Source organism: Colobus angolensis, unplaced genomic scaffold (genome assembly GCF_000951035.1).
Source record: "Colobus angolensis palliatus isolate OR3802 unplaced genomic scaffold, Cang.pa_1.0 Scaffold269, whole genome shotgun sequence".
In the NCBI taxonomy this organism is placed as follows: Eukaryota; Metazoa; Chordata; class Mammalia; order Primates; family Cercopithecidae; genus Colobus; species Colobus angolensis.
Genome location: NW_012115921.1, coordinates 2,272,255 through 2,287,360, shown reverse-complemented (window position 1 = coordinate 2,287,360; position 15,106 = coordinate 2,272,255). Strand labels below are relative to the sequence as shown.

The 15,106-nt window shown below is 45.3% G+C and overlaps 1 protein-coding gene across 6 annotated transcripts in view; it reads left to right on the top strand.

Annotated features, from left to right (window-relative positions):
• Positions 1–14,973, top strand: part of MRVI1 (murine retrovirus integration site 1 homolog) — a 118,990-nt gene extending 104,017 nt beyond the window's left edge. For all 6 annotated transcript variants that reach the window (XM_011947644.1, XM_011947640.1, XM_011947646.1 and 3 more), the window contains 3 exons: positions 6,086–6,205; positions 7,483–7,617; positions 11,477–14,973. In XM_011947644.1, coding sequence (XP_011803034.1) covers positions 6,086–6,205; positions 7,483–7,617; positions 11,477–11,720 — 499 coding nt within the window. In that variant the 3' untranslated portion in view covers positions 11,721–14,973. The remainder of the gene's footprint in view (positions 1–6,085; positions 6,206–7,482; positions 7,618–11,476) is intronic.
• The last annotated feature ends 133 nt before the right edge of the window (positions 14,974–15,106 follow it).

The window sequence follows — 15,106 nt, the reverse complement described above, 5'->3', positions numbered from 1 at the left end:
GTATTAAGAATCTCAGTTAATCCTCACAGTAATCCCATGAGGTAGGTATACTATTAATATCTCTGTTTTATAGATGAGGAAACTGAAGCTCAGAGAAATCGTCACTTGCCTGAGGTTACAAAGCTGGTAGATAGCAGAGCACATGCCCTTACCCTTTTAATAGACTGCCTAACTAGAAGGATAAAACGAAGTTCAGTGTGACCATAGAGAAGAGGATGAATTTAAGAACTATTTTTGAAAGAGCCTGGTGACCGACTGGGCATGGAGTGGAGAGCAGAGTTGGGGTGAGAGACAGGGTATGCGTGGAACCGTTCACAGAGGGATCAGCAAAACCAGGATGTAGATGATGCACAGGGTTAGTGTCAAAAAGGGGTTATTATGTTAATGTAGCACAGAGCAATTTTAACTGTCTAAAACTAGCCATGTTTCTATACTCTTGAAGCACCCAGGGTAAATTCCTTAAAGATTTCATAGGACGCTAAATGTGTACAGTCAGCAACTCCCCTTTGCTGGTGGTATTTTGGAGTGAATTCCCCACCTCCGCCACCACCCCAATAAACTTGTGGAGGACCCCAGGTATCGGGCACTGAGTAACGGGGAGTAAGGAAGCTTGGGCTCCCTGTGCTGGGCTTGTCAGAGGGAACCATGGCAGTGGGGGTGACTTGGAAACATTGCTGAGCCCAAGAAGATATGCCCATCACAAAGGATAGTAGTCACTTTCAAATATTGTTTTCCACATGGGAAAAGTTGAATCTAATATACCTGCCTGCCCAAAAACATATTTTGACTAAATAGTTCTTCACATTACTGAGAGCCGAGCACAATGACAAACATTTTTGACCTGGTGCATGTATGAGAACAATGAGCCTCATTTCCATGAATCATCTCAAAGAAAGCACATAGGATTTCAGGCAGGGGACAGATGCCAAGATCCATGAGCCTTTGGGCCAGAAATCCGTGGGGTAGGCACAGGCTGTGCTCAGCTCCAGTTTATAGCCATGATTACAGATTTCTTTAGCCCAACCCAAACACTGGGTTCTCAGGAAATAACCATTTACAGAGAGGACTTGTGCCTTTAAAAACATTCCTAGGTAGGGACTGGATAAGTCATAGTGAAACCGATGCAACTTGACAGGCACTTAAAGGTACCCACTGTGTGCCAGGTACTATTCTGATCCAAACACAGTCCTCCTTCCTATGATTACAGTCATATGCAGGTATCTGAAACATCAGTGCCCTCCCTGTGAGTCATGATGTCACAGAGGTGTGGCTGCAGAATAAAGGGAGAGAGAGGGCCAGGTGTGGTGGCTCATACCTGTAACACCAGCACTTTGGGAGGCCAAGGCAGGTGGATCACTTGAGGCCAGGAGTTCGAGACCAGCCTGACCAACATGGTGAAACCCCATTTCTACTAAAAATACAAATATTAGCCAGGTGTGATGGTGCACTCCTGTAATCTCAGCTACTTGGGAGGCTGAGGCAGCAGAATCGCTTGAACCTGGGAGATGGAGGTTGCAGTGAGCCAAGATCATGCCACCGCACTCCAGCCTGAGTGACAGAGCAAGACCCTGTCTCAAGAAAAAAAACAAAAGGAGAGATCAACTTTAACCAGAGGGTGTGGGGGAGGGGAGAACACCTGCAAAGGTTTCACAGAGGAGAAGGCATTTGAGCTTAGTCTTAAAGATGCTTAGGGAGAAACTTCCAGATAGTTAGATAAGATATTTAAAAAACTACAAGCTCAATTCAGAGGTCAGGAGAGGACAGCAGACATTTTACATATCGTGTTTTCCCCACTTCCCACCCTACCCACAACCCCTCCACTCCCCCCTACCCCACACACACACATTAAACAAAGGCCCTCCCAACCACTTACACTCTAGACAAGCAGCCTTGAAAAGAGGGACAGCACAGAAGCCACAGTCCAGTCTGAGGGCAGGAAGGGCTTCACTCACCAGAGTGAAAGGAAGAGACTTCTATTGAAAGAAAGGCAGGGGTTCATGGGGGCTGGAAAGTCCATCTTGACACAAAGGTAGAAGACCAAGATGAGAGTCCCAGCACCAATAACGTGAATTTAGGCAAGTCACTTAATCAACCTGAGCTGGGGTTTCTTATCTGTGAAATGGGATAATACCCCACCTAGGTGACAGATAGTGCAGTCAGAAGAATGGGTGCATATCAGACTGCACAGGGTAAAATTTGAGTTCTACCACACACTGGTTGTGTGATCTTGGGCTGGTCCCAAGATCATATGACAGATATGAAATCACTTGAAATGCGATCCTCATGCTTCAGCCTAATTTTTCTGAGCCTTGGTTTCCTCATCTGTCAAACAGAAAACAGTAATACCTTCTTGGGTCATTTGTGAGCCATAAGTGAGATGTTAGACCACAGTCTGATACATATAAGTTAATTTTTAGCTCTTCTCATCATTGGAAAGATCAAGTGAGAGGATGTATATGAGAGCCCTATAGGGGAGCTGAAATGGACAGAAGATCTGCATGTAAAAGGGTCAAGGAAATGGGCTTCCTGGCCCTGCTAAGGAAAAGTTTTCTTCTCTAGAGATCAGTGACCCAAGGACAATGAGAGCTTTGTTTACGGTCACTCTTCCGCAAAATTCTAAGGTGCATAGTGTGTGATGACACACAATACATGTGCACCTGAGAAATTTCCTAAAGCCATTTTATGAAAATGTTAATTTTACCATACCTTAAATTGGTTCACATTTAGGGTTCCTCTGACTCTGACGTGTCTCAGTAATATATAACAAATTCTTCCTTGATGATATAAATAATTGCCTGGATTTTTTATGAGTCATATTTGGAGGTAGCTCAGATTGCTCCCAAAATGAAGCAATACATTTACTATATAACAATAATAATATCAGATATAATAATTTGTTGAGTACCATATTCCAGAAAGTTTATTTACATTTCTTCATTAATTCTTACACCCCCACCATCAGGTATGTATTACTATCCCCATTTTACAGTTGAGGAATCTGAAGTTCAGGAAGATTAAATAATTTGCATGTCTTGGAGCTGGGATTTGAATCCAAGTTTGCCTCAGGCAAGTTTTTTTCCTCTATACTACACTGTCATCCTTCATGCATGCTTAACCTTAAGGAACCTCTAAGGCTGACAGCTGTGTATAAATCAAAAGTCTGATACCAGTATCTCATTTCATATATATATATACATATATATATGAAATATATATATATTTCATGAAAGAATTACTTTCCCTGCCCTTGGCTGTAGCTATGTTTTTCTCCTCTTGCTGTAGTGATTTGGATAAATAGGAAACTGCACATTAGGCCAAGGTCACATGGAAGGGAGTGGATAATGTAATTTGCAAAAGGAGAAATGTTATGAATAGCTGGTATTTTTAGAGCGTTATCTTTCTTGTTCACAATGGGTTGTGGTTTCCAGCCTGACTAAATGTAAATTTTAAAAGGTCTGAGGAAAACTAAGAGATGGGAAACTGATGCCAAGAATGAGGAGAAGATACAAGGCTCACTCATAAACCCTGTCTGAGAGGTCAGGGAGGGTGGCAGCTGTGATCTTTCAGAGTCCTGGCTAGAAAGCTCTGCTCACAGCGTTGCCTTGTTGGAGGACTCCTCCATGACGACATTGCTCCCATTGAGAATCAGGACATGAAGGTGGGCTGCAGGATTTCTAGGGAAAGCATAGCCGTCTGGATACTTCCTTTAAACTTGTGATCTCATACCCGCAATGATCTCCCAGCACCACCCAGACATCCTACCATGATGTTCTAGCATGTCTGTTTTTCTTCTTTCTCATGTAACTCTTTTACACCTCTCCTCTCTCCACAGACCTTCCTAGACCCCTCTACCTCTCACTCTCAGCAGATGACCTTGCTCTCTACTTTATAGAGAATACCTAAGCTACATTCCCACAGGAGCCCTCTCACTTTCCTTCACCAGATCTCCAGCCCAACAACTTCATCATCACCTTCCCTTTGTTAGAAATAAGGAGAGACTCTCTACTTTTCCAAAGTCTGTCCCTATTTCGTTTTGCGAAGACTGAGTTCCTTTGGGCATCCCTTTCTCTCATCCTCTCTACTGGATCATTTGTGCATGATCCAGTGCATCCTCCCTTGACCTACTTCAGCTGCACACTCCCTCCAACACACACCTCTACACTCCTTCCTACTCGAATTGCTGTGTCTGTGACTTCCCCTTTTCCACCTCCCCTTCTTTACTTTACATTCCATCCTGCGCTTGGCTCCCACCATTACATAGAGGCTCCTCTTGACCTCTGTATTATCAAATCTAATAGTCACCTTGTCTGTGTGCTTCAAACTCAGAAGTGTGTGGCACTGTTAACTCTTCCCGCCTTGATGTGCTCTTATCTCCTGGCTCCCAAGACTCCACCCGCTCCTGGGTTTCCTCCTACCTCTCAGGATGCTAGTGCTCAGCCTCCTCTGAAGATGCCTTCTTTTCCACCTGAGCCAAGTGTGGCAAAGCCTCATGGCTTGGTCCTGGGTCCTCTTCTTGTCTTTCCTCAATTATCTCCCTAAGCAATCTTGTCCATCCCCATGGCTTTAAGTAACATTTATGTTCTGATGATACCAAATGAATACCTCCAGCCTAAAACTCTTCCCTGACTCACTTTGATGAATTCAACTGTATACTTGACATCTCTCTTTGGATACTTCACAGGCATTGCAAATATCTCTTGTCCAAAAGTTAACTCCTGCCACTCTGCCTCTTTTTAAGTTCTCAAACAACTCAGCACCTTTTGTGTCTCAGAGTCTTTAAATAACCTGCATTATCTTCCTGGAATGATCTCTCCTCTACTTTTTTTTTTTTTTTTTTTTTGAGACGGAGTCTTGCTCTATCGCCCAGGCTGGAGTGCAGTGACCGGATCTCAGCTCACTGCAAGCTCCGCCTCCCGGGTTTATGCCATTCTCCTGCCTCAGCCTCCTGAGTAGCTGGGACTACAGGCGCCCGCCACCTCGCCCGGCTAGTTTTTTGTATTTTTTAGTAGAGACGGGGTTTCACGGTGTTCACCAGGATGGTCTCGATCTCCTGACCTCGTGATCCGCCCGTCTCGGCCTCCCAAAGTTCTGGGATTACAGGCTTGAGCCACCGCGCCCGGCCTCTCCTCTGCTTTTTTACTGAGTTTTGCTTTGGCATCCAGGCTGGAGTGCAATGGTGCGATCTCGGCTCACTGCAGCCTCTGCCTCCTAGGTTCAAGTGATTCTCCTGCCTCAGCCTCCTGAGTAGCTGGGATTAAAGGCGTGTGTCACCACACCTGGCTAATTTTTGAATTTTTTGTAGAGATGGGGTTTCACTACGTTGGCCAGGCTGGTCTCGAACTCCTGACCTCAGGTGATCCACCTGCCTTGGCCTCCCAAAGTGCCGGGATTACAGGCATGAGCCACCGCTCCCAGCCCTCTTGTCTGCTGTTAATACATCTGACTTCTCATCCTTCAGGCCTGTACTTCAACTTCAGCACCTCAAAGAGGCCTTTTCTAACTATTCACTCTAAACACATTCTCTTCTTGTTATTTTCTGTCATTGTATAGAATTTCTTTCATAAAAGTCATAATTTGTAATTAATCACATATTTTTTCTTTCCTTTTTTAGGGTTTTTCCTCCTGCTAAGTTCCATTTCTTTATTTTCTAATGTGCCCCCAGCACATTACAATGTGCCTGTGGCTTAGTCATGCTCAGTGGATATTTGAAAAAATGAGTAAGGGTCTTCTGGTGAAAGACAACAGGAATGGAATGACCTTAAACATGCTGGTCTGCCCCCATTTTCCTCATCTCAGTGCTGTAGAGCACCCATTACAGCACCTCCTGGAATAAGAATAAACACCAGTTTGGGAGCATGAGGAGAAGGAGAGCTGGTGAGGTATTTAATGGGCTGAGGACTATTCATGGACTAGGACCTTTATAAAATCTTGTCTCAGGGTGGAAGGATTGAGAAAAAATCTGAAAGCTACTGAAAAAGCCTGAGTTTCCTCACTCCTTGTCAGGAATCGGGCCGAAAACATGGTTTTGTTTTTAGGCCTCCACCTTTTTCTGAAATGATGCCCTGTACTTCCCTCTTCTCACTAGTGGAAAGACAAATGGGGACCCAGATTGTGAAGCCTGTGCTCCTGCGCTGACCCTGAGCTGCCTAGAGGAGCTTAGTCAGGAGACCAAGGCCAGGATGGAGGAAGAAGCCTACAGCAAGGGGTGAGTCAGACCTCAGCCACCCCGAGGGCACCTGGCAGGTCTCAGAGGATGCCTTCCCACAGGTCCTTCCCGTTTCTTAGAGGCTTTAGGGAAGTAACCAGTGGCCACAGGACCTCCTTGCCACAGGAAGGAACTACATTGGAAAGAGCAAAACTGTTCCACAGGAAGGACAGGAGGAAGCAGGGTCAGAGGGTGTGGTTAGACAATAACGAGACTGCCCTCTTTTTAGGCAGAGAGCCACCAGAATGCCACCGCTCAGAATAGTCTGGAAATCAGGGGCCCTGGGTGGGTTCCTCTTGGTGGTGCCTGAGGCTTCCTGACACGTGCTCAGAGCAGTCATGTTGCAGCCAGCAGTGTCCAGGAGCAGCTGCAGCTCTGCTTCCTAGAACTGCTTTGGTTACTCCTTCCTCCTATAAATGGAGTCTCTTCAACTTCCAACTGCTTCCTCCTCCATTTGAGCTTCAATAGCACCCATGGCCAGTTGTCAGCACTGGAGAGACCAAGTCCTGAGCAGGGCCCAAGCCTCAAGGTAGAGAATCACCTCCAACCATGTATGGTGCCCTAAGCGTCTCCTGTCTCCATAGCTCATGAGGAAGACATAGCTTCCCACTGACACAGAACCCGTGGACTTCAGTGGTAGGTTTGCCCAGCCAAACTGCTAGTGTTAGACACTCAGCGTAGGACAAGTGGACAGAGTGTGTTTGGGGTAATATTGATCCTGAGGGAGAAAAACCACAAGGGTTTCTCTTGGAAAGCCTGCCTTTTTCACCCACCACTGTCCTCTATCCTTGGAATGCATAGGCATGAACTCCTTCATTGGTCTTGTAAACATTTACTGAGTACCTCTCTAGGTTAAGCCATGCGCCTGGCACTTCCAAAAAACATTCCAACACCCTGCGAAATGAGTGTCACCCTCCCTCTTTTACAGATAAGAGGCTGAAGCTCCACGGTCGTGTGGAGAACAAATACAATCTCAGCCCTACAGAACGTTTTGTGGGTTAAGAACCCAGTCAGGAGACCCTGTGCCACATTTTTTCCCTGTCAGTTTTATCACACTTTCACGTAAACAGGAAGGATGACTGAGGAGTGAGGGGAAATGGTACTGGCGTGAGCTGCCTTGGGATTCAGTGGAACTTCCCAGCTTTTTCCTGTTTTGTGGAACCACAGGAAGCGCATAATTATTGGAGGTGCTGCTCAAGTCCCCTCCCCTAGGAACTCAGGAGAGGATGCACTGCACCTGGCCTTTCCAGACTCAACTGTTACTTTTTGCCCCCCAGATTCCAAGAAGGTCTAAAAAAGACCAAAGAACTTCAAGACCTGAAGGAGGAGGAGGAAGAACAGAAGAGTGAGAGTCCTGAGGAACCTGAAGAGGTAGAAGAAACTGAGGAAGAGGAAAAGGGCCCAAGAAGCAGGTGGGAAGCCTGTGTTTGGAGTCCTTGCCATTGCTGAAATGGGTTACAATTCGTCTAATTTGGAATTGCCAGTCCAGGGCAGCAGTGAATCTCGGGCCCCAGTGAGTCGCCAAAGAAACCAAGAGGGCATGCATGTTGGGAAAGAAGTAGAGGAAATCCCAAAGAGCCAAGATAGCTAGCAATGAGAAGTTTGCAAGAGCTTGAGAGGTCAGGGGTAGTCATGGGAAGGGAGAAGGGCCCTAAGTGGAGTTCCTCCCAGCCCAGCCATGGTTAGCTCATTTCCCAGATGAAATTATGGGTAGCCACCCCATGAAAAGGCCCAAGACCAAGAGAGTTGACTTGAAGGCCTGGAGTGTGTTTCTTACAAGAACAGGGACAGGGAGGACACATGGAATAGAGGGCAAACTCAGCTCAGTGGCAAAGGTGAGTCTCCAGCAGGTGCCTACCATGCTGACCAATCAAGCTTGGTCACCCAGATGGTGTTTTCACTTTAGTTTGGAAATACTTGGGGTTTTCTTTTAAAATACTTTCTATTTCAAAGGTACATTCCCCTAAGTTGGGGGAGGATATAACATGTAGATAAAGAGAATATAGACCTGTATCTTGTCCCACTTGTGGTTCCTGCCTGGCCTTTAGGATGCAGAATCATAGAAATGACCTCATTTAGTTCCAGGGCACTCCATGCAATAAAGTATTATGGGAATGAGGTCTCGCCCCACCTGGCCTGAATTATCCCGCAGAAGTACATGCTTAGGGATAGGATAGACTAGCACCCATAGAAGAGGTACACTCTACTCCATAGATATAATAACCATGCCAACATTCTGGATTTTCAGGACAGCCCAATTTCATTTATTCAGCTGTGTTGTCTCTATTAGTGTATTTAAACCACAAGTCTTGAATTTTGATTTTTTAAAATGTAGTAATAGCCACCTTGGAAAAACTTCACCAAAATCTTTGCTTTTAGACCCCTGGGCTATCTTGGGGTCCAGGGCAGCTCCAGACAAAATATTTAATCAGCTGCTGAAATATTATCTAATCCAGGTATGTATCTGTGCCTCATTGCTGGAAAACTCTGGAAACCACATGCATGCAACAAATAGGTAATGAAGTGAAGATTAGAAGCAAAATGGATAGGCACACAGGAGCTACCAACACAGCCCAGTTGGTGCAGGATTCAGCTAAAGTGAGAGGTCTCCACCCATGCAGGTCAACCCCATTATTCAAGGGAAGAGCCACTAGGAGAACTGGAGAAATGCTTCTCCACTGAAAACAAATCACACACTGCCTCCCCAGTGAAAGAACCTCCAAGTTTAACAATTAAAGTGCAATCCCTACTCCAAGCAACCAGATCCTGTTCTCCTTAGGCTTCACCTCCCTCCTGAGGGTTCTCTGCTCGTATTTCTCAGGCCACCACATTGCCCTCCTCCCCTTTAATGCGGTCAACCAAAGCCCTGGACAAAAAGCCCTTCCTCTGGCACCCGTGAATACAGCAGAAACCAACTGGAACCTCTAACACTTCCAAACACTGAGAAAGAACAAAAGAGAAATAAACAGAGAGAGAGAGAAAGTACATGGAATATAAACAGTCTGGTTTGCAAAGCAGGGGAATCAATGTCTTATCTAGCTAGTTCAATCTCAGGCAATTGTTGGCTCCCTCCCATTGCATGAAACCCCCGGGGAAGTAAGGCTTAGGTTGGTTCCTTTCTGTCCAGCTCCTGGTCATCAGTGTGTGGCAATGGTGCCTGTAACATTTATCATGCACCTGCTCTCAAGCATGATTTATCCACTGAAATGTTGGTACCTCACTCACAAGCAAGGTTTGAGGTTATTAAAAGTTCCATGTCCTACTTAGTGCATTTTTAAAACACTGGGTTCAGCCCAGCTGCTGATCACTTAAGAGATTCAACATCACACATTAAAGTCTTTTTGTCTGAGTCACATATCTGTTATATATAACAATTTATATTACAAATATTGCTTTCCTGAGGATCAGTTTAAATAAACTTTGGGTGAACCCCAATATCTTAACCATGTTAAAACAGAGAGCACAGCCTTCTGACATTGAACAAGTGAGACTCATAAGGGGACAAAATAAAACTTTTGTCTTTTCTCCCAACAGCTGTTCAAACCAGCTCTGTGGGGTTAAGAGGACATTTTGGTTCCTTTACTTTTCCAATAACTCTCAGGAAACAGAAGTTTACTTATAACAGCCAAAAATTGACTTCTAAAGAAATTCTATTTCTAATCTATTTCTAACCTCTTTTATAGGCCAGGCATGGGGTGACCAGCTAAGGTCACACAGCCAGATCTTAGTCTCTTCCTTTGGAGCCGCAATTAAGAGTGGGGTTAGAGTAGGGAGAGGCCACTCCGGCAGCTTGTTTTGGAGGATGGAAATACAGCCCCAAAGTCTCCATTTTAGCATCCAACTCTGTCTAAATAGAATCTAGAGAATCTACAAATGGCTGAGAGAAAAAAAGCTTCCACTACTAAACCCTCCCTTCCCAACAGTTGTGAAAATAGTTAATGATTTTCAAATCAGCAAATGTGCTCACTTTCGTCCTTCCCTTAATTGTGACTGAAATGATCTGATGGGGTTCCCGCATGGAAGAGAAACCTGTCAATGTTCCCTGTGGCCTTAGCATCCAAGGCAGGCACTCTGAGCATCTGGTCCCTTTCTAAGGATGGCATTTATTGGGTCTTTCAATCCATTGCAAGTCATGCATTTTCTGCCAGCTCTAAATTTGAGCTCTCTGCTTCTCAGCCAATGGCTTGGTCATTGCAGTGTGTGTGTGAGCCTCAGGATCTTCAGAAAGCACTTCCATCACTTTCCCCACCTCCTTGGTTTAGGAATCCTCAGTATTCTCATTTTTCATATTATTTTTTTAAATTGAATTAGAGGTTAAAAACAGCAGGAAATCCTAGCTTAATGAAGGGGCTCAGGGCTGCTTCAGAGAGCTCTAGAATGGACTTCTCAAAGCAGGCCATCTGCCTGTTGTCTTTTCACCACACCACAGAGAGAGAGAGAGAGAGAGAGAGAGAGAGAGGACAAAATGAAAGACAGTTGGGAAGGAATCAAGAGGGGAAAGGGGCAAAACTGGAGAGGAAGAGACAGATGAAAGGGAAGGAGAAAGAAGTGTGGAGAGAGTGAAGGAAGAAAAGGAGGAAGAGGGAGAAATTAGAGAATAAACATTAATGAGGTCGAGAAAACATCATGAACAAACCACTCAGACATTGCAAGAGGCTTCTAATCTTCTGCCTGCTCTTGAATGTTTTGAAGGGAACTCTTCAGGTTGATCTAGTCCCTTGTCATTTATCACTAGATATCAAGCTTCTTCGAGTTTAGCACAGTCCTTCCACTCTGGACACAGTTAGATGTGGAACTGAGAACAATGAATTGTGCATCTGAGGCAAGGGATAGATTAGAGCTTGGAACTGACCATTAATGCAACTAGGTGCTAAAAAGATGCATGGCCAGCCAAACCTGTACTCCCAGGCTTGGAAGAATGCAGATATCAGGAATCCCCCCATGAATAGATGAGGGCATGTATGCATGGATGATCAAACAAGTAGGTAGAATGATCTAGACAAGTAGCTCTCAACATCAAGGCTGTAGACTGGTGGAATCAAAATCACCTGGGAAAATGTAGCCAATGATTCCTAGACCATAACTTTGGATATCCTCATTCAGTATGCTTGGGGTATTTTGAACAATTACTGCCAACCTAATCTAGGCACAGCTGAGTTTGAGAACTATGCTCAAGACAGCATAGAAGCTATCCGCAGAGAGAACTATGGGTCTGTGTATCATATGTGTGCCCCGTATACTAAAGCCTCTGCCTGTTTTTTTCATTGACAGCAAATTTGAAGAATTGGTCCATTTCTTACAAGTCATGTATCCCAAACTGTGTCAGCACTGGCAAGTGATCTGGATGATGGCTGCAGTGATGCTGGTCTTGACTGTTGTGCTGGGGCTCTACAATTCCTATAACTCTTGTGCAGAGCAGGCTGATGGGCCCCTTGGAAGATCCACTTGCTCGGCAGCCCAGAGGGACTCCTGGTGGAGCTCAGGACTCCAGCATGAGCAGCCTACAGAGCAGTAGGAAACCTTACACCTAGCCAGTGCCCTGCTGTGAGACACTCAGACTACCACCCTTTCCCCAAGTATAACGTCAGGCCCAGGTGTGGATACACTGCCACCCATCCCATCCCATCCCATCCCATCAGGTCATGAGGAAGGGTTCTTTTAACATTTGGCACTTCTGTGGGAGCTATTCATACACAGTGACTTGATATTCTTTGAGGATCAACAAAACTGCCCTGGGAAAGCATCCAGTGGATAAAGAAGTCACCTTCACCAAGGAGCTCTATTGGAAGGGAAGGTCTCCTGCCCCTAGCTCAGGTGGCTGGGGAGAACTAAAACACCTTCACTGGTGGTTGAGGGTAGGGAGCGGGGCATAGGGGGGAAGGAGGTAGCAGGCAGTAAAAAACTTACTCTCTTTTTTCCTTTCTGTAATCGGTTATCAGGAAGAATTTGCTTAATGATTAACACCCTAAGGATCAGACCTGGAATTTGGAGTTGCAAAGTGACTGTCTTCCCATTTCCCATCTCATTTTCAATAACTTCAGCCTCCCATTCTCTCCTTTGGAATGAGAGTTTCTTTTTACAGAAGTAGGAAAGGCTCTCAGAAAAAAAAGTATAGGCTGAATTTAGCTCAGTGCTTGAAATGGGAAGATATGAATTATTATATATATGCATCTGTCCATACACACTGTTGTGTACACACATACAACATGCATGTGCACAGAGCCAAAAACCCGTCAAAAGTGTGCTCTGGGTGTGTACCTCTGGATAAATAAGATGCATGCCAAGCCAACCCACAGATTTTCACTAGTGTGGGGCAGTTACCAGGCACCTGTTCAATGAGCTGTCCACATGGATTAAAGATGTTTTAAAAACACTGAAAACTCATGGCTTCAATGGCAGACTCACTAGTCTCCATTTCAAACGCTGACTCTGAGCTGCTGTACAGCACAATCTATTCCCTATTCTCTCTTTGAAAACAGTTAACCCACTTCACAGGTGAATGAGGAGAGAAGATGTGCTTTCTGCTTCAGTCTCTTACTCTGTGTGTGACTACATGCAAGGGTAAACTTGCACCTCAGTGCTTCAGTTCAAACAGGATTTCCAACCCAAGTATAATTGGCGATGTTTCAGAGCATCCCCAGTTGTTCAGCACAAAATGGAAGGAGCACATCCCCTCTCCGACTTCTCTCCCCACTTTTACAGCCACTGCCTTCATCAGTTTTGTAGGGGTGTTGATTTCCATGTGGGTTTTATTGTCATTGTTTTGCGTTTTTGTTTTGTTATTGATATTGTTTGCTTTCATTGCTAAAACTCATATATGACTTACTATGAACCAAGCACTGTTCTCAGTATTATATAGGCATGAATTCATTTAAGTCCTAAAGAAAAAGAAAAAAAATATGAAGTGGATACTACCCTTCCCATTTTCAAATAAGGAAACTGAAGCACAAAAAGAACAAGTAACTTGACAAGGACACCGAACTAGTAAATCATGGGACTGGAGCTCAACCCGAGGGTAGGCTGGCTCCAGAGCTGTGCTCTCCTTGACTCTTCTGTTGGTCTCCTAGCTGGAAGCCTCACATTCCAGTCTCACTCCCCAAAGTGGCCCATCAGCTACTCCATCTCTGGCTCCCAAACTAAACAGTTTCTCTCATAGCACTGGACCTCCACTCACTAGTTTTTCTCTAGCTGTTCTTCTCTTTTCTTCAGGTTACTCTTCTCGACCAAGTGCAAAAATTATCCCCTCCGTACCAACTTTGATGACCTTCCTTTCATACTCCTTACCAGCCACAATGTAATAGGACACACCCTCCTCCATGTTTTCTGGCACTTTTTAAACATTGTTATTATTGACCTTTACCTATAGTATATCACAGCCTATTTATTTATGTTTCCCCTAGCATTTTTCCTCAAAGACAAGAACCATGTCTTACCCATCTCTCGGGTGAGTGCCTAGCGTGGTGGCTGACGCTTGGGAGCGTTGTTCAAATGTTGGTCGGTAAATGTTGTTCAAAAGAATAAACAAACATTCAAGATGGTGGAGAGCAGCCTGGGGACAGCTGACATGCTGCATGCTTCCCAGTACCAGCACCATCACCACCATCACAATGCAAAAAGCAACATCTTTCTTAACCTCAGCTTATTCTGTTTCTCAGTCTACTCTGAGAGAGCAGGAATGAGACCAGACAAGCAACATCATTTCCAAGCTCAAGGACTGGGCTCAATGCAGTCACTCCTTCAGAGAGACTCCCACCCCAAGCATGCCCCACTTTAAAGCAGGATGTTTACCAAAGGGGGCATCCTTTACATTAGCTAGAAAATGACTGAGGCCCAAGCCAGGGTTGATCAAGGATGTGCCATTAAGGTAAAGAGTTACAGAGCAGGGCAGAGGGACTTTGGGGGCACAAGTGGATGATTTTCCAGGCCTCTTCCAGGGGGTCTGGATACAACTGAAGGAGCTTTAGCTACATGAGGCCCTCAGAGCCAAAGACAGGATGCAAATGGAGTTCCAGAGAGTGGCCATGGAAGCAAGACTCTGGGTGGGGAATGTTCAATCTCTGCCTCTCTTAAAGAAGGGCCAGGATCTACTGGCCCCATTGTTTACTTGGTCACAATTTTCCCACCTTTGTTTCTGGATGAGTAAAGGCCAGGAAGGCAGATGTGGAGAGCTCCTGCACCTCCAGCTGCCCCACAGAAAGGCCTGCAAGAGTACTTCCAGGCACAGGCCCTCTCCCACCCTATTCCATTTGTAAGAAGGGAGGTCAACGAAAAGGACATCTCCAAAAGGGAGCATAAGAGTAGCCATATGTACAAGGGCACGACTGAAAAAGTGCTCGTGGGTCCATCTTTTCTGGAAAGCAAAGACCAGCCTGAAGCAGTGGGAGCTGCTGCCCAAGCAGTAGTGAACTGGAGAGAAACAGGCCCTGGATTTTCAATGAGGATATGGATCTGAAAGAAAAGTCCCCCAAATGCCTCTGAAGTCTGACATCTCTGCTTAGCCCTAGGAGTCTGGTTTCCTGCCTTCAGTTGCAGAGTGATGTGTTTGTGTCATTGTTGATGTCACCTCCTAAAAAGACCTTCACTTTCTGGCTGCCACAAAGCCATATGTGTTGCTCCCCATATACAGCCTGACAGAGTAAATGGAGAGGTGGCTCCATTTCACTGGCTGTCAGTTCCTCATGTTGTTAGGCCTCACACAGGTGTGCTAGCATTGAACTGTAGAGTGTCACATACCTGAGTTTAAAAATAAAAGCACATTTCCAAACCTCTGGCAGTAGCCAAATGCCTCCTCATTTTATGGAGCTGAGTTACAGTCTTACCCCAACCAAGAATTAGATGCCTTTGGATATATTAGTGCATCCCAGAACCAAGTCAGAGGTCCCCAACCCTTGGTCGTTGTAC